Here is a 20,011-nt window from a genome sequence, read left to right as displayed (position 1 = left end):
ACCTCTTTAAGCTTCTTCCAGTCTCAGGGTATGTCTACACTACAAAGTTAATTCGAACTAACAGACATAAATTCGAATTAACTTTAATAGGCGCTACACATACAAACCGCTAGTTCGAACTTAATTCGAACTAGCGGAGCGCTTAATTCAAACTAGGTAAACCCCATTCTACGAGGACTAACGCCTAGTTCGAATTAAGTAGTTCGAATTAAGGGCTGTGTGGCCACTTAATTCGAACTAGTGGGAGGCTAGCCCTCCCCAGAGTGGCCACCAGGGAAACTCTTTTGCCCCCCTCCCGGCCCCGGAGCCCTTAAAGGGGCACAGTCTGGCTACGGTGCCCGTGCCAGGTGCAAGCCTGCCAGCACCCAGCCAGCAGGCCATGCACCTGGCACGGCACGAGCCAGCCACCCGCTGCCACCCAGCCCTCCGCCTCTTCCCGGGACCAGGCTGGCAGCTCCCAGGAGCCTGCCCGGGGCCGCAAGAGGCAGGCGCCTGCCTGGTCTAGTGCGGAGATCGTGGACCTCATCCACGACGTCCGCACTAGGCACAGGAAAGTGGACGTCTAGGGCAGGATAGCTGCCAGCCTGGCCACCCAGGAGCAGGTTTGCATGAAAAACAAAGTGGTCCACTGAGACCCCCAACCCTGAGCCCTGACCTTACAAGGCCGTACTGGGTCAGACCAAAGGTCCATTTAGCCCAGTAGCCTATCTGCTGACAGCGGCCAACCCTAGGGGCCCTGGAGGGGATGGACCGACGACAGTGACCAAGCCATTTGTCTCGTGCCATCCGTCTCCAGCCTTCCACAAACTTTGGGCAGGGACACCATTTCTACCCCCTGGCTAATACCACTCCATGGACCCAACCTCCATGACTTTATCTCACTTCTCTTTAAACTCTGTTCTAGTTGTAGCCTTCACAGCCTCCTGCAGCAAGGAGTTCCACAGGTTGACTCTTTGCTTTGTGAAGAACAACTTTCTGTTACTAGTTTGAAGCCTGCTACCCATTCCTTTCCTTTGGTGTCCTCTAGTCCTTCTATTATGGGAACTAATGAAGAACTTTTCTTGATGCACCCTCTCCACCCCACTCATGCTTTTATAGAACTCTATCCTATCCCCCCTCAGTCTCCTCTTTTCTAAACTGAAAAGTCCCAGTCTCTTTAGCCTCTCTTCATATGGGACCTCTTCCAAACCTCTGATCATTTTAGTTGCCCTCCCCTCTCCCACCCTCTCTCTTCTCCTCTCCCACCTCCTTTTCCCAGTCTCCCCAAGTTTTGTTCAATAAAGAGAGATTCTATTTTTGACCACACGTTTTCTTTATTTTGTACATCAGGAAGGGGGGCTAGGGAAGAGTAAGTGGAAGGAGGTGAGGGAGGAATGGGGTACGAGCCCCTGATGGGGAGGACTGGGCTGGCTCTGTGGGCTTCTGGGGGTGGAAGCTCTCCTGCAGCCCCCCAACTACCTCCTCTCCCCAGATGGCAGCCTGAGGCAAGTGCAGCCGGTCTGATGGCGAGTGCTGTGATGTGCCCAGTGTGGGCACTCAGGGCACTCCAAGACAGGACAGCTTTGCAAGCAGGGCACCCCTGAGAACTGTCTGTCTGGGGTGGAGGTCGGGTCCCTTTAAGCACAGCCCTCAGCTAGCCTGAGACAGCAGCTCCACGCTCTAAGTCCTAATCTGATGCCCTGCTGGCACTGCTTCCGGCCAGCCTTAACCTCGGTTCAGGGTCCACTCAATGTGGACATGCTAGTTCGAATTAGCAAAATGCTAATTCGAACTAGTTTTTAGGTCTAGATGCACTAGTTCGAATTAGCTTAGTTTGAATTAACTAATTTGAATTAAGTTAGTTCGAATTAGTGCTGTAGTGTAGACATATCCTCACAGTTCTAGGATTATAAGTAACTAGATTTATCAAGCATGAGGCTGTGGGTGTGGGTGTGCAGGAGTCCGGGCAGGGAGGCAACTGGGTGGGAGTGGCTGGTGCCTACTACCCAGGGCTGGCATTGCTACTGGCAATAGGCAAACCTAGTGCTGTGGCAACTGTAGCTGTGATGAGTTAAAATCAGCTGCTCTCACTTATCTCCCTGTGATGTTTTTGGATTTTTGAGATGAACATACAAAACTTGTTGCAACCACTCTCATATCTTTGCACCAAATCTTGTGCAAAGTGGGCCAAGTGAGATGTCTATAGAAAGCTTATGATTCTCTGATTCTGTTTATACTATTCATGCTCAGGTATCATTTTTGTATTGGAAGTTATGAGTACTGGGTATGTATTTGTATTTCACATGTTTAGTTCTGGGAGATTATCAACAGTCTTTGCACACCTAGTGTAAAAAGGTTGCTAGTCAAGTGAATCGGAGTATTTGACTGATGATGGACTTTAAGCAGTGCCAATCCACATCTGAGGAACATTGCTGTGAACATTCAGACCAGCTGTTGTCTAAAAAGGGACTGAATCATGCATGGACAGGTGACTAGCTCATGTGACAAGCTCCATTTTGGAAGGTCCTTTCACACATGGAGAATAATGAAATTCCCTCCATATGGGCAAAGGTATAAACCCTGTAGGGTTCCTCCATCTTTGTCTTCGTCCCTGTCTTCTTTCCAGGAGCATCTATGCTATGAACTGAGCCTAGTAGGACCTAATGACCCATACTAACGAAGAATGTATTCCAGGGACTTTTAAAATAGCAGTTTATTCCATCTCTCCTACAAGCCTGTATCAAGAACTTTATAATTGGTGTGTGTAATTTGATTCCTTTAGCAATTTTACTCTCAACCTTTTCTTTCTTTATTAATAAACCATTCAATTTTAGATTCTAAAGGATTGGCACAGCATGCTCTTTTGGGTAAAATTGATCTGGGAATGTGGCTGATCCTTTGGGATTGGGAGAACCTGGTCAGATTTAGTGAGAGTAGTTTTCATACCCTCTCATCCATGTAAGCTGTGATACTGGTGGTGGCACAGGAGAAGCTGGTGTGCCTAAGGGGATTGCTTGTGTGACTTCTTGCTGGGCCAGTGTGGCAAGCAGAAATGCTCTTTGTGACTGGTTTGGTGCCTTATAGTGGAGGACCCCCAGTCTTGGGCTGTAAGTAGCGTTGTCTTTAACCAATTCACCCTGATTTGATCCTTTCAGTGGTGCCCCCAGAATCCTGTTACATTACACTATTTGATCTGTAGAAGTGGGTCTGGCCCACTAATAAACCATCTTGTTAGTCTGTAAAGTGCTACATAGTCCTGTTTTTTGTTTTACCATCCACAGGCTTTTAAAAAAACCAAAATTTTACTTTGAATCCTGCTCTCAACTGGGGGAATTGAAGGAGGCTACTCTTCACAGCAATACTGATCCATCCACAATCTCTCCTTTACTCTCCATTTTTCCTGAGGTTATTTTTAGACTTGGCCAAACTTTTTCTAATAAAAACCTAACCCAGTTTCAGCTGGTTTCATGCTCTGTTAGAAACCAAAAAAAAAAAAAAAATGTGGTCTGAGTATGTCGAGCAGTTTGGCAAGGTCTGAGAACTCTTTGGTGTGCCACATTTTAAGTAAATTCACCTCTTCTAATCTAATCTGATTTAGTATTTATAATGCACCCATCACACTAATATTTAGGCACCATCTAAATGTGAATAACACTTTTCTATCTGAGTGGACCAAACTGTACACAAGGGCTGTGTCTACATTGGCGTGATCTTGTGCCAAAGCGACCGCTTTTGCGCAAAAACATGCTGCCTGTCTACACTGGCGGGGAGTTCTTGCGCAAGAACACTGATGTTCTAATGTGTGAAATCAGTGCTTCTTGCGCAAGAACTATGATGCTCCCACTCAGGAATAAGCCCTCTTGTGCAACTGTTCTTGCGCAAGAAGCCAGTGTAGACAAGCAACATGAATTTCTTGCGCAAGAAAGCCCGATGGCTAAAATGGCCATCAGAGCTTTCTTGCGCAAGAGAGCATCTACATTGGCACAGATGCTTTTGTGCAAAAGTACATCTCTTGCGCAAAGGCACATGCCAGTGTAGACGCTCTCTTGCGTAAATACTTTAACGCAAGAACTCTTGCGTTAAAGAGTATGGCTGTGTCTACATTGGCACCCTTTTCCGGAAAAGGAATGCTAATGAGACACTCCAGAATTGCAAATGCCACGGGGGATTTAAATATCCCCCGCGGCATTTGCATGAACATGGCTGCCGCTTTTTTCCAGCTCGGGGCTTTGCCAGAGAAAAGCGCCAGTCTAGACGGGATCTTTCGGAAAATAAAGCCTTTTCCGGAAGATCCCTTATTCCTCTTAAAATCAGGAATAAGGGATCTTCCGGAAAAGGCTTTATTTTCTGAAAGATCCCGTCTAGACTGGTGCTTTTCTCCGGAAAAGCCCCGAGCCGGAAAAAAGCAGCAGCCATGTTCATGCAAATGCCGTGGGGGATATTTAAATCCCCCGCGGCATTTGCAATTCCGAAGTGTCTCATTAGCATCCCTTTTCCGGAAAAGGGTGCCAATGTAGACACAGCCTATTTGCGCAAGATTATGCCAATGTAAATGTAGTCAAGAAGTTACCCTGTTGACCTGAGCACTTTGCTAATATTTGGGGTCCTGCAGGTTGTTTCCAGTAGGAGGAGAAATAGAGCGAGGTATTTCTTTAACAGTGCTATTGATTTACAAAGAACGTGCACAAAGTCCTGTTTCTCTGAACACAATAAGATCAAATGATGAGAGGCAATGTCCTTGTTCACATGTCCAAGTATGCCTTTCCAGTCATCCCAAGGTAGACTACTTCTTTTTAGAGTAACTCATAGTTCTTTGGGTTCAATTTCAAATTGGCAGTCTGAATCTTACCACAAACCATTTATACGAGTTCCTATTCAGAGGGCTTAGATCCCACCAGGATATAATCTAGATATACACCGGCTAAAGATGGGGCAGAAAACTGTTGCAAATGTCCTGTTATTGGCTGGCCCAATTCCTCATCCAGATGACTGACTTCCACTGTGGTCTGTGATCCTTTGATTTCTTTCTCAAAGTGATTTTTAGCTCCGTAAATTCCTCCTGCACCTCATTTCTTCTAGCAACATTTTAGGTAAGAGGGGATCCAAAATTAAATCACCTATTTGGTTTCCTGAGAAGACAGGGACTCGGGAATTTGCACCCATCCAAAAATGGGGGAAATTGTGTCTGAAACTTAGACTTCTATAATTAGAGCAAGAACTCTGAATAGCGGGACAGTGGATGAGGCAATAATTGGTCTGGATTTCATTATGACTAATAATTGTGTAATAAATGCCAGGAAAAGCAACCTATTAATTCACTCTGTGGAAATTCCCTTTAAAGATGTGGTGCAAGAAAGACATATAATTTTAGGCATTTGGTCTGCAGTGAGCAAGTTGTCTTGCCTCCAGCAGCATGCTGGGATAGCTTTTAAGCAAAAGGAGGATGGAGAGTGACTGAGACATGCTTTAAGATCTAGATTTTCAGAGGGATTGTAGCTGTTAAGATTCTTGAGGGTGGGACTGGCAATGGACTCCTGTTCGTTTACTAAATGTTTCTGAAAACAGCAAATATTAGAAAATGGAACCACAACTGCAAAACAAAAATCAGTGGATCTAGTAAATACTGGTATAGAAGAAATCTACAAGGAAGAAAGGGGTGAAAGTGAGTCCCCAGAGTTTGCAGGCACAGAGCAGCAGAAAAAGCAGCAGGAAACAGCAAGCAAAGCACAGATAGTGTGGCCCTAAGAGAAAGCCAAGAGGAAGTGTTTTGGGCAGAGTTCCGGCTATAAAAGGAGACTTGAGATTGTGAGCAAGGAACCTGACTTCTGTTGTTTGCTCCTACCAGGTTCAAGGAAATGGGATTTTGTGTACATTCGTTGTAAATTAACAAGACTGTATCAAAGAAATAACCTGACTGTATCACCAGTTTCTCCTCCTAATGCAAGGTCCCAAATATTTGCAGATGGCTCAGGCCAGAAATATTAACAGTACCAAAATCAACACCCCTTTCTCAGGGGACTATTATTGTTTCAAGGAATAATGTTGCTAAGCTATCCTGCACTGATTGGAATTGGACAACCAGTGCATTGGCTTTACATCTTGTCCCGGGGTGCTGGAGCAGGTTTTATAATGGGGATTCTCAGAGCCACTGAACCAAATTGTAAACCCAGTGTAGAATGCAAACCACCTCAAGCCAAAGGGTGCAGTAGCACTCCTGGCATCCCTAGTTCCAACACTTATGTCTTGCCTTGGTGATGCTGGTCTTTGATTACTGCAACCTCAGCATAATGGGTCTCCCTGACGTACACCTTGCCAGAGTTCATACAACTTGCAGCTTTTAACTTTATCTTCCATGTCTGAGCCAGCACAATCTTACTGTTGAGTGTAGTACTGACCACCACACTACATACACTTAAGTAAGTGAAAAGCTCTATTCCTGTAACTCCACCGACATTAGGACTACTGCTGGGAATGAAGATACATATATTTGTGTTTGCTGGATAAGGGCCTTAGATTGTAAAGTCCTTGGGACAGGAAGCATATTTCCTCTACACTGCATACAGTGCTATAGTCAATAAGGGTATGTCTAGACTACATGGCTACATCAACAGAGCCATGTAGATGAGTTTACTAGACATAAGAAAATGAAGCGGCGATTTAAATAATCGCAGCTTCATTTACATGAAAATGGCCGCCACGCTGTGTCGATCAACTGTTTGGCGGCATAGTGGGGCAGTCTGAACGCGCTGCAGTCGACAAAGGAAGCCTTTGTTGACCGCTCCGGTATGCCTCATGAAATGAGGTATACCGGAGCGGTTGACAAAGGCTTCCCTTGTCGACTGTGGCGTGTCCAGACTGCCCCGCTGTGCCGCCAAAAAGCGCAGCGGCCATTTTCATGTAAATTAAGTGGTGATTATTTAAATCGCTGCTTTATTTTCCTATGTCTAGTAAACTCATCTACATGGCTCCGTCGATGCAGCCATGTAGTCTAGACATACCCTAAGAGAATATGTTTCACTTTCTGGTTCTCTTACCCACAGCACTAGGGTACCCGAGTGTTCCCTGTAAGCTGACAGCTTGGGCAGCCACCCAGGAGAGATACAGGTGCCTCCCAATGGATTAGCAGAGCATCCGCAGCTGGCAGCATGCATTTCTATTGGTAGTACACATCTGCACATGCCTTGGTTTGCATAACAAAATTTATTCTGCACCTGGATGGAAAACATTAGAGGGAACATTGGATACCACAGCTGGGAAGCAGAAAGGGCAAGGGAATATTTCTTCAGTTAAAAATAGAAGTGAGAAATACACGCTCTGTTTCCACTAGAACCATGTCCAACATGCTAGCCACTAGCCACTATTTGGCCAGTTGAGTGTAGCTACTTCACTATATACTTCACTATAGCAGAACTGGTTGGACACCACAGAACTAGAACTATAAAGGAGTTCCAGACATGGGTTTTATTAGATTTATAGTTGACCTGAAATGTTTTCCTAATGCACCGGTCTGAAACCTATGGCTCTAGAGCCAAATATGGCTCAGTACGGAACCAAATATGGCTCTTTTGCAAATCCCAAATACACACAACTTTTTAAATGTAAATGAAACATTAATTCAAAATTTAAAAAAGTGTAATTACTCATGTCAAGAATTTGTTTTGTCTATTTCACCTTTAACTGTTCATGTTAATAACCATCCATCCTCTCCACTCCTTGTAAACGTCAAAAGAAATGTGCAAAAATATGCAGCAGCAGAAGTCCCATGTAAGAAAGTCCTTGAATACAATGTTTCCTTTATGCCATTATTAGTCATCATGTCAATTATTAATAAAATTAAGTTGTATATTTTCAGTCATTCAAATGGGCCTTTTTAGAGGGCTCTTTGTTGAGCACTTATTCTGAATTTTAATGTAGTTTGGCTCTTCGGTTTGAAAAGGTTGCAGACTCCTGCTCTAACGTGACAAAAGCAGGGGGGCGCTGAACAATTTGTATAGTGTGTGTGTGTGGGGGGGGGGGGGAGGCTAAAAACCACTGAACCAAATATAAACTCCTGTAGCAGCTGGAAACCCGTTGGAGCCAGAGGTGCGGGTTGCAGCACCCCGGCGTGCCCTAGACTCGGCATCCCAGAAGTTGAAGGTGGACGAGGCTTCTGGGTATCATGCTCCCCACCCGCTGCCAGGGCAGGGCTGAGCCCAGCGCGGCTCTGCCCAGCACCGGGTTAAACCCCTGGGCAGCTGCTGGAGATCTGACGAACCCCCTTTCCTTGCCAAGCCCTGCAAGAGCTCCCCACCCAGCTGCGGGGCGAGGCAGCCCCAGCCGCTCCGGAGGGGGCGGGAGTCCCGTCTCCCGTCTGTCAGGGAGTGTCTGGGCTGCTATCGCGGTCTCTCCCTAGGCCGGGCTCCTAGGTCCGCCCCGCTCCCTCCCACCCAGCTGTCACTCAGCCCGGCTACAGCCGCCGCAGAGCCCGGCGAGCAAGGTAAGCGCGTGGGCCGGCAGCGGCGCCGCTCCGCAGCCTCCTCCCTGTCTCCGAGCAGGCCGCTCTGCAGAGGTAACCGGGCGGCGGCCGGGGAGAGAGGGGGCGGCCCGCAGGAGGGATGGGGCCGGGCGGTGCCTTTTGCAAAGGCCCGGAGCTCTGTGCTGCGGCCAGGCCCTGGCAGCTGCCTCCCTTCCCCCGCCCTGGAGCCTGAGCCGGGCGCCTGGATGCAAAGGGCTGGGCTGAGCCGGTCTTCCTCCAGTCACCTTCGGGGTGGTGCAGCCATGCGGAGAGGGCGTCGGATGTTCTCGGCAGCGTGGTCCCTATTTCAGGCAGCGCCCCCGGCTTATGCCCGCCGCCAGCTGGCTCAGAGAGGGAGGGGTTTGCAGGATGGCATCTCCCGCTTCCTTCTCCACCCCGTCATCCCCCCAGAGCCAGTCTGTAGGTGACCTTCTCTCTGGGGAAGGCGTGTAAGATTTACCCTACCGCATTCTCATACAGGCCCCGACTAGAACATGCGAGTCTGCTGTCCTCCCCCCGGCGAATCCCTAGGACGGGTTACATCGCAGTGCAGGGCTCTACTAGCTGATGCAATATGTAGATTATTCTCATAGCCAGGAGAGGGATGTAAATTATTGTGCCTACAATTTGTAACTTCTCCACCAACCAGATTTTACTATTGTGCATTATCTGGACTGCATTCATCCCTGTTCTTGGTTGGATTTTGGGTGCTCATACTTCCAGGGCCTCCTCCTCCCCTTGCATTCTGAATGCCCTTAATGCCTGTTTCATACCTTTTTTTTTTCTTTTTTTTTTTTTGAGGCCTGACAGTAATAAAACATATTTGCTGTTTGTCCATCAGGCTGTTAAAACTGCAGGATCCTGAAATGTGAACTGCTTCAATTGGTCTCAGGAATGATAGGAGGAAATTCCATAGCAGCTAAGCTTTGCATGTTTTAAAATGTACGTGGAGGCAAAATAAGAATATTTTTGCTAACAATTTACTATATAAACTTTTTCTGAAATAGTGTAGATTATAATCTTTCATTTCAGATGAGTTTTGATCCTTTGAAGCATGACTTGCTATGTGACTGATATAAATGTGAGCAATAACAGGTAACAGAATTTTGGTTATATGAGGATACTTCCATGTAGTGGACAAAATTCTGCCATTAACTCTCCCTACAATCCCATTGTCTTTAATGGAGTGGTAGTACTAGCTGCTAATCAGTCTGAGAATTGTCTTTAAGGTAATTATCCTTTAACCCTTGACGTGTACATGTTTCTGAAAGCATGCTTCCTGAGATATGTGCAGCTTTTTATAATTTTTCATTTTCATATAAAGCAAAGGTCACTGGCTATATGTCTGCTTATATTGTTATATGATAGCATGACTCATCACAGAATCTTTGGCCAGTAATTTACCTTATTTTAACTGGCTCATTCCAGCCTGTTATTTTCCGTATTCTTGTGAAAAGTGGGAATGAATTGTAGGGTTTAGTGGAGTTCCAGAAGTGAGAGAAATTCAGCATGAGATATTCAATAAAACACACACACCCAACTCCCAAAATACATGTACTTTTTAAAAAAGAAGTTATTTATATGTTAACTGAATGTTAAGACTGGGTAAAGGACCAGTTTAAGAATGCTAGGGACTGAATTCATTTAACCTATGATCAGGCTCAGCCTTGTGCAGCAGCCATGAAAGTTTTTCCACACTGTCTTGTCACGTGTGATCTGGAAGAACAATTTTTGTTGGTGTAAAGTAGCTCTGTCTCCATGTATTTTCTGTCACTGGCCATCAGTTAAAGTAAAATTGGAGTGGAAGGTATCCATGCTGTTGAGTAGAGTTATTTCTAAGGATAGTGATGGAAATGTAGCCGTGTTAGTCTGGTGTAGCTGAAACAAAAAACAGGACTATGTAGCACTTTAAAGACTAACAAGATGGTTTATTAGGTGATGAGCTTTCGTGGGCCAGACCCACTTCCTCAGATCAAATAGTGGAAGAAAATTGTCACAACCATATATACCAAAGGATACAATTCTAAGGAGCAGTGATAATGATTCTGTGTTGCATACCAGATTGCTTTGTGAGGGTCAGAAATGAAGATTTGTTCATTCCCTGGTAGGAATTGTCAGAATCTCTTTGAAGAAGGATGTTCGCAGTGTGAAAACTCTTTAAAGTACAAGACCTGCTCCATTTTTACATAACAAGTCATTTGTTTGGCCCGTCATTTTCTGTATTCCTCCTGTTTCTCCCCCCTCCCCCCCCCCCATCCTGCTATAGCATTTGTCTGGTAGTGCAAGAAAGTCTGAATTGGGTATGGAAACCAAAAAGATATCCCCGATTCAGTCTTGTGGCTTACCTGCAGGACGGTGTCAAACAGAATCTAAGTAGTGAGATTGCAAAGCCCAGACATACATATTTTGAGAAAATGACAGATGAAAAGCATAGAAGGAGAAAATGGATTTAACCTATACCCCCGCCCCTAACCGCTGCAGGTACAAGCTGGCTGCTTCAGGGAGCCATTTTCCTGTAGTGTGATAGGAACTAGCAAACAAAAATACACTGGGGAACCAATTGTTACCCTCAATATTAACTAGTCAGACCCATTAATTTGAGGGCGTGCTGATGTAATAATAGAAGTATCATATGGTTTGCTCTTCAGTGCTTTGCCCAGGCATACTGTGCCCTCTGAACTGGTTACCTTGTCCTGCATTGGTCATATAACTGGCAACTCAGATATCACTGGCCAAATAAATCACTGTCTTAATTCTGTTCCCATCCTTGCTTCCAATGGTCACATTATTGCTCACTGCTTCCTATACATGTATTTGCACAATCAATTAGAGATTAATTTGTGATTTTATTTTTAAATAATAGGATCTTTGGCACTTGGTTAGCTTTCACAACCTTCGTTAGCTTGATGGTCACAACGGGGAGGGCAGAATTGTATCCCGTGTTTTGTATTTCATAAGTATCTTAAATTTTACAAACAATAATAAAAACTGTCTACGTTAAAATTGTATTTAAAGCCATGGAAGTCGGATCCTGAACCCAAAGATCATTGAACTGGTCTTGTAAATATGCACTGAAGGGTTTTTGAAAATGTTTATTGCTTGATTAATCAAGAGTTGCTAGAGTATTTTAAATACACCAGTATTTAATAACTAAATGCATTACTTATTTGGATGATAATGTAACTGGTTTGAGAGGGTTTAAAATGCATAATATTAGCTCAGTGAAGAAAGAATAAGGCCCTTATCCTGCAAAGAGTTCCACAAACTCAGTGTGGATAGGGATGCCAAACCTGGTTTTGTCTGTGGTTGTTGGGCATGTCCCTGTGACCCTTAGGCAGGGGAGAGGGTCACCCCTGGCTGCCCTCCCACCCCAAATGCTGATTTCTGCAGCTCCCATTGGTTGGGAACTGCAACCAATAGAAATGGCAGGAGCAGCACATGGAGCCACTTGGCCCCCTGCCCCTAGGGTCTGCAGGTACATGCCTGAGAACTGCACAGGAGCCAGGATAGGCAGGGAGCCTGCCTTTTGCCCCTCTACTCCACCAGCCAGGAGCCACCCATGTAAGCACCATATGGCCAGAGCCTGTATCCAACCTTCCCCAGCCCTGAGCCCCCTCCTAGAGCCAGTGTCCAGCACCCCTCACACCATTCCACTCCCCAACCCCTCACCCCAGCCCTGAAGCCCCCTCCTGCACCTAATCGCCCTCCCAGAACCTGCGCTCTGCATCCCTGCCCCAAGCTCAGCCCAGAGTTCCCTCTCACACTCCACACCCCTTGGTCCCAGCATAGGGCAGAGTGTCGGGGTACAGGCTCTATCTTGTTGAAAGTGAGTGAGGGTAAGAGAGAGCAAGGGAGGGAGATGGAGGGTGGAGTAAACATGGCTGTGGCTTCTGGGAAGGGGCATGACCTTGGGAAGAGGCAGGGCAACACAGGGAGCAGTGCAAGAGTGTTTGGGTTTGTAAGATTAGATAGTTGGCTGTGCTGCCACAGATAATTTGTGTGGCTTTGGGCAAGTCTCCTAAACTCCATGCCTCAATTTCCTGTTAAATGTACCTCCCTACTTCATAAGAATATTGTGGGGATATTGCTCAGATACTGTGATGCCATTTAATTATCTTTAATAGTTCTTGAAGAGGTGGAACTCTGGTGGCTGTAACAGAGTTTTCTTAACCAGGGCTGAATTTGATCCCTGTTGTCTATAATAACTTAAGTGGAGGCTACTGCACTCTCTGAAGGAAGATTTTTTTTTCTCCTTACAATTCTGAATTTAGAGTTCACTTTAGTAGCTCTACTATGAGCCCAGTGCTCGGTTCAGATTTTCCCCAAGTAGTTCTCTGTCGGTGCCTCAATAACTCGAGTATTTCCTGGTATTTAAATCTTGGCCTCCTATGAGCAGGGGTTGAGTTGTGGTAGTTTTATGATCTGTAGACACAGCAGCATGAGGTTAAGGCCAACACTTTCAGTTTCAGTTGTGACCTAGTCTGAGTTCACCTCCTGGAATTCTTGACGTGAAAGACAAGGGCATGTGCTTGGTATGTCTTTAGTGTCTGGCTCTTTATTTTGGTTAAACATGCTACAGTCGTAAATGATGTGATGAGTTCATTTTTTCTCCTGTAATACTGTAGACTTCTCTTGGCAAGCTGATGTGAACAGAAATAATTTATTTTTTTGTCACTACCAATAATTAGCTTAACCACCAGCTTATTCATAGAATGTTTTTCACCAGACACCTCTTTCTGTGTAACTTAATTGATTTGCCTTGCAAACAGATGCACAGTGGACATAGATTTAGCATTACTATGCTATTTCTTAATTATAGTGATTACATAAGAGGAGACTAGGCATTTGCCACTGCCCTACAACCACAGACAACTGCTGCATTGGAGAAGCATGTTGTAGCTGATTCATCACACAGTCATGGCTGACTCTCCCTGCTGATGGCTTGCAGGCAGTAAAATCTTAGAACTGAAACTGTGGGCCTTCCTCCATTCTGTTACACTTGTATAAATTCAGAGTAACTGTATTGCTGTTAGTGGAGGTGCACAAATGTGAGAGCAGAATTTGGCACTTTGGAGTTTTATTTATATATTTTTAATACTTCTTCTGTATAAAATAATATTAGCACATGGTCTTCGTAAAAAACAAGTTAGTGTAAAATTTTAAGAGAGCACACCGAATCAATGTGATTTTTTTTTTAGGTGTCTGTTGAAAATGCTGCTTATACTGAGAGCAGTTAAGGCTTGTATAGAATATCAGAGTGGGTTTTCCTTCACAGCAATATTTACCTTGTTTTCAAATGTGAGGAGTTCTAATACTATGATTTGATACTGCTTCCTCTTTTGGGAATACCCCTCACTGAATTCTAATGAGATTTGGCTGCTATGACTGGAAAGTGGCATTGTTTATATGGCAAGTGGCCCTGATTCTGGATTAGCTCAATGGCTACGTCTACACTGGCCCCTTTTCCGGAAGGGGCATGTAAATTTCACTAGTCGTCATAGGGAAATCCGCGGGGGATTTAAATATCCCCCGCGGCATTTAAATAAAAATGTCCGCCGCTTTTTTCCGGCTTTTAAAAAAGCCGGAAAAGAGCGTCTAGACTGGCCCCGATCCTCCGGAAAAAGTGCCCTTTTCCGGAGGGTCTTATTCCTACTTTGAAGTAGGAATAAGACCCTCCGGAAAAGGGCACTTTTTCTGGAGGATCGGGGCCAGTGTAGACGCTCTTTTCCGGCTTTTTTAAAAGCCGGAAAAAAGCGGCGGACATTTTTATTTAAATGCCGCGGGGGATATTTAAATCCCCCGCGGATTTCCCTACGACGACTAGTGAAATTTACATGCCCCTTCCGGAAAAGGGGCCAGTGTAGACGTAGCCAATATGTCTGGAGTTTGCTAGGCCCACCTTGACTTTATTTTGTGTCATTCAATTTGTGCACTGAGGGCCATAGTTGTGCTGTGTTTTTAAATTTGACGACGTGCTGTGGTCTGCAGAACAGAGAAATATTTTTTAAAGTAAAAGCAATAATAGCTTTTATAAGCTGTGGTGTGTGTGTGCATATGTGATTGCTGTGTGTGTGTGTGGTGGTGTTGTGTGTGTGTTTTTTTTTTTTTTTTTTTTTTTTTTTTTTTGCAGAACCCCATCTGACCAACTTTAAAAAAATGTTTCTTCTATAGGAAGAAGTGCATGCAAAATTAAATCCCAGGTTTTATGCTGGCACCCGCACTACCCCCCCCCCCCCCCCCACCAAATTCAGCCCTAATGTAAGCAGCTTCAAATCCTTTGGACTTTTTATTAACCATTTAGCTGCTTGATGTCAGATACTTTTTGATGTGCCCTACTAAGAAATTGCAAGGGTTTTCAGATGTGTGTGGTTGTAGCTGTGCTAGGATGTTAGAAAGACAAGGTGGTTGAGGCAATATCTTTGATTGAACCAACTTCTGCTGGTGAGAGAGCTTGAAAGCTTGTTTCTCTCACCAACAAAAGTTGAAACAAAATACAGGACTATGTAGCACTTTAAAGACTAACAAGATGGTTTATTAGATGATGAGCTTTCGTGGGCCAGACCCACTTCCTCTGGTCTGGCCCACGAAAGCTCATCATCTAATAAACCATCTTGTTAGTCTTTAAAGTGCTACATAGTCCTGTATTTTGTTTCAGCTACACCAGACTAACACGGCTACATTTCTATCACTATTCAACAAAAGTTGATATAGTAAAAATTATTACTTGCTCCATCTTGACTCTGAGTCTTTTGATATGTCCAGACACAATGTAGTTAGGGTTGCCAGATGGTTTCAACAAAAATACCAAACACACTTGACATTACATCACAATCTACATTGCATCTTATTTAGAAAATACCGGACATTTATATTTTCTCAACTTGTTTCCTCAACAGAAAGCTCAAATACTGGACTATTCGATTCAAAACTGGACACCTGGCAACCCTAAATGTAGTCTGAGTAACTGAACCTAGATCTGAAAATGACTATATACACGCTCTCTACTTTGTGTAATCTGAGAAGACAGTTCAATTTGATTTAGCCACCAAGTCAGTTTTGTATGCCCTAGGATAGGGATTCCTCACTTATGTAACAGCAAGATCCTTCTTTGCCAGGCAACAACTTGTTGAAGTGGATGCTTGAGGTTTTAAATGGCTGTTTAAAAGTGCCTGTAAGGTGTTAATGGGTGGTGGAGCTCATGTTGAAACAAATTACATCCAAGTCTGAAGCCAAAGAAAGGAAAAGGAGTACCCTTTTGTGTGTGTGATGGGTGGCGTTTTGTTTGGGCTTTGGGCCTTACATTAAGGCAGTGTTTCTCAAACTGACATCTGTGGTGGGCCACAGCTTGAGTTCATCCTGTCCCCTTCCCTTGTCCCTGTAGAGGGGAGCCCGCTCTGGCATTCCAGCCTTGCACTGCTCTCCTCCCCCCCCCCCAAGGTTTGAGCACCAATGCTGGCTTCCCATGGAGTAGGGGAGGAAGCCCTGAGCCTCGCTGCTGGATCCAGCTAATGGGGAAGAAGTGCAGCCAGAAGCGGCTCAGTGCGCTGCTGCTCCCCCTTTCCCTCCCCCACGCTGGCCTGGGGGAACAGCAGCCTGTGGATGTGCTACCTGGAGGCTTTCCCCGCTGCTCCTATTGACTGTAATTAAGGATGTTATAGTTAGTGGATTAACAAATAAGTAAAAGCTCATAGGTCAATGCTAGAGATATGGTGACCATATTTTCTGAACCAAAATTAGGGATACATTAGCCACTCCCCCTGCCACAAGAAGTCCCACCCCTGGAGGTAGTACTTCTGGGGTCAAGAGGGACATGTGACCCAAAGTAAAGGGTGTTGTGTGACCCCCTCTAAGAACTCCTCTCACTGTCCTCCTACCAATAGGGATGAGTTTTCCCCCACAGGGCCCCCCATGCAACTATCCTGCTAACCCAATTTGCATTGCATTAACTCGGGGCGAGCAGCTGGGGGAAGTGTTCCCTCTAAGATTTTCCTCCCATGCGTGGAGTGACTTTTGTCTGGTGCACAAGTATTGAGTTCATGTGCACTTGTTCGGATGTGTGCCACTGTGGCATCCAAGTTATTAATAAATATCTTATAAACCTTTCCCTTTTCCCTCTGCTGCCATGTCCCCTCTCCCCATCTGCTCTTCTGATGCCTGCTGCCCCCTACCCCTCTGCTGTCCTGACTCCTGCTCTTCTCACTCCCCTCATCCCTCCTGGGACCTGCCCCACTCTCCTGCATCAGCCCTTGTCTTCCCCCGTGCCCACTCCTCTTCTAGCCCCACTCTGATCATCTGTAGCTACCCCTCCACATCCCTTCTCCTAACACCTCCCTTTACCCACCTGCCCTGCCTCTCTCCTCAGGGGCCCGTCCCTCCTTTCCAGAGTCTGCCCTTCTGCTTCATCCTGTGGCACCTGCACTTTCTCTTACCCCTGCACCTTCCTGGTGCCTCTCCCTCCCCTGACTGCCCCTGCTCTCCTTACCCACTTTCTCCCTTCTGCCTACCCCATCACCATCCTTTGCCCCAGTTCTCCTCACGCTCCTCTGTACAGATGGTTTCTGATTCAACATGGCATATATGTCTCTGACTACATACTGGCCACTAAAGAAAATATCAATATGGCTGCAGTTCAGTTACTTTATCTAGCTCAGAGGTGGCCAATAATTTTTTATGGGGGCCACTCCCAATATTTTGGAAAGTGATCAAGGTCTGCACTCTTGCATGATATTAATGGAGGAGGTGCAGGATCTGGGATGGAGTTTAGGTGCAGAAAGGAGCTTGGGGTAAGGGATTGGGGTGCAGGAGGGAGAATGGGGTCTGGGAGGGAGTTTGGGTAAAGGAGGTAGTTGTGACCTAGGGCAGGGAACTGGGGTGCAGGGTTTTGGGATGTGACCTAGGGTAGGAGGGGATTGTGATCTCAGGCAGGAGACTGGGGTGCCAGATCTGGGAGGGGGTATGGATGCATGTGGAGTCACAGGGCAGGAGTGTGGGGCAGAAGGTTGGGGAAGGAAGAGGCTGAAATGCCAGAGGCAAGTTCTCACCAGGAGACTTACCAGCCTGCCTGTCTGCAGAGCTAAAGGTTTGCAGAGCTTAAAATATTTCTGCCTGCTCGGCCGTGTGTTTGAGTAAGTGAGCAGGAGGGTTGTGTTTTGTGGCTGCCTGTTATTCATACAGGCAGCTCCCATTGGCCAGTATCTGTCCAGAAACCAGCCAATGGGATTGTGCTGGGGGCAGGAGCAGCAGCTGAATCTTCTCCCATCCCCTCCGGACTCAAAGAGAAAGTGCCCTGCAGCCATGTTTGAGCAGCATGCGGGGCAAGTAGGAGAGTCTGCCTGGGGCTCCCTACTTCTCTGCAGGCCAGATCCGGTGGCTTGGCGGGCTGGATATGGTCTGCGGGCTGTATTTGCCTAATCTAGCTCTACAGCTAATTGAAAGCTTATGTTTGGAAAAAGGAAAGTGACCATACTATAACAGGTGGGGAATCTATGGCCTGGGGGCCACATCTGATCCCTGGCTTGCCTGGATATAGACCCCGAGGTTTGCCCCCCCACCCCTCCCAGCATTCATGAGCTTGCGTTCCAGCCCTGCAGCATCCCATCCAGACCCAACATCCCAAGCTCATTTCCTGGCAGCCCCATCCCACACCCTGAACTCCTCATTTTGGCTCCACCCCAGAGAATAGGAGGGGCCCACATCTACTTGTCTGGGTCCCACTAGAACTCTGATGCGTGAGGGGAATGTGGGAAGTATCTTTCTGCTTCTCAATCTCTCTCTTTTTTTTCCCCCCCTTTTAAAGCTTTGCTTTTCACTCTCCCCTGACCAAAAAAAGGTTCCCCACCCCTGCTGGAAGATGTGCTTAAACGATCAGCTAGAAAAATGATTCTAAATAATGTAATCTCTTGTTTTTGCAGAAAATGGCTGTCCCCCCTGCTTACGTTGATCTAGGAAAATCTGCCAGAGATGTTTTCACCAAGGGCTATGGTAAATAATACCAAGAGGAATTCAGGTTTTTTTTCTTTTACTGAATAACCAACTCCTGTGAAGCTGTCTTGTTAAAAGTTTATTCTCTTCCCTACTAGAAATGTCACTACAGTCTATTAGAAACCACCATCTGGTTTCTGCTACTCTGACCTGTATAGGTTGTTAATGGAGAACCAGTAATCCAAGCAACTGGTTAACCGGGAGACCTGTTACAAAATCTAATAACTAGCCGAAACCAAGTTGGAACCAAAAGAAAAAAAAATCTTGATTGAAATTTTCACTCAGGTTTATTTTGAGCTGTTGACAGCTTGGCTGCTAGTTTAAATGCCTTCTGTGATGAAGACATTTTAAGTTATTTTGCAGATAATAGTATTAAAGGAAGTTAAATTGTATTTAATCAGTTAATCGAGTAGTCGATGGAATTTCCATTGACTTTTTGATAAAGGGGGAAACTGCAGAGCCGCATAGGGGTTAGCTCCTGGCCCTGGAAGCTAGCCCGCTGTGGATCTGCCTTCTAAATGTAATAAGAGCCAGGTGCAGTGGGGGAACGGGCGACTCTTACTACATTTAAAAAGCAGAAGCACAGAGGGAAACCAGGCACGAGCCAGGACTTAGCTATCACTAGCTCATGCCTAGTCCCCTGCTGCTCCTCTGCCTCCCCTGTCTCTTCACGGAGACTCTGATGGGAGGTGAGGGACTAGCTTTTAAGCTGGTTCCCCCCCGCACTGGCTTCTACCTCCTCCATCCCCTCAGCTGCCTCTGAGAGAGGCAGCAAGGCAGGGGAGAAATGATTAATCAAGTAATGACTCGACTAGTCACATACATCCCTAAATAGTATCTGGGTTCAGGCTGAACTTTCTGCCTCAGTTTCAGGGTGTTGGAGGAACTGCATTCCATGGGTTCCTATGATTGGCGCATCAGTGCCTCCCTTAGGGCGCTCTGGTCTGAAGGAAATTGGTGTATAGTAACTTTTTATGGGCCAGATTATGAGTCCCCCGTACTCATATTGAATGTACCTTACTTCATTCATAGTGTCAGTAAAGTAATTAGAGTTACTTGTGGACCAAAGTATTCCTTGGTGTTAGAGATATTCTATTCTAGCCTTGTATAAGAAGTACCTTTGAAATCAGTAGGACTAGTGTATGAAGGTGCTACCTAATATGAATATAAATGGCAAAATCTGTCTCTTGGCAAACAAGTAAGAGGATCAACTGCTGACTTTTTAAATAAATCCTATTTTCTTAGATGGTTCAAAGAGATGTAGCTGGGAGCTGTAAGAACTAAAACAGAAATGCTGCTTCTGTATGTTGTTGTTTTAAACTAATGTACAATTCTTGTTTTTTTGCTATTTTTTAGGATTTGGATTAATAAAACTTGATTTGAAAACCAAATCTGAAAATGGACTGGTGAGTTTGGAAAGAAAATATTAATATCTAGCAACTATATGCGTTTTATATTGCCATTTCTAAAAATGGACAAATACATATTTTACATTTTTTATACTCTGGATTACATATATTATAATCTGGCTGTACTATGCAATGCATTTATCTTTCT

The 20,011-nt window shown here is 45.4% G+C and overlaps 1 protein-coding gene across 4 annotated transcripts in view; it reads left to right on the top strand.

Annotated features, from left to right (window-relative positions):
• Nucleotides 1–8,328: 8,328 nt before the first annotated feature.
• Nucleotides 8,329–20,011, top strand: part of VDAC1 (voltage dependent anion channel 1) — a 29,421-nt gene continuing 17,738 nt past the window's right edge. The window contains exons 1-4 of one of the 4 annotated variants that reach the window (XM_006116064.4): nucleotides 8,350–8,455; nucleotides 9,315–9,415; nucleotides 18,385–18,454; nucleotides 19,811–19,860. In XM_006116064.4, the coding sequence (XP_006116126.1) occupies nucleotides 18,388–18,454; nucleotides 19,811–19,860 (117 nt within the window). In that variant the 5' untranslated portion in view covers nucleotides 8,350–8,455; nucleotides 9,315–9,415; nucleotides 18,385–18,387. Of the gene's footprint in view, nucleotides 8,528–9,314; nucleotides 9,416–18,384; nucleotides 18,455–19,810; nucleotides 19,861–20,011 lie in introns of all 4 variants that reach the window. The other 3 variants (XM_006116065.4, XM_006116066.3, XM_006116067.4) reach the window with 3 other exon arrangements.

Source organism: Pelodiscus sinensis, chromosome 17, assembly GCF_049634645.1.
Source record: "Pelodiscus sinensis isolate JC-2024 chromosome 17, ASM4963464v1, whole genome shotgun sequence".
Classification (NCBI taxonomy): Eukaryota; Metazoa; Chordata; order Testudines; family Trionychidae; genus Pelodiscus; species Pelodiscus sinensis.
Note: the sequence above shows the minus strand (reverse complement) of the source record. Positions and strands in the feature narration are given on the sequence as shown.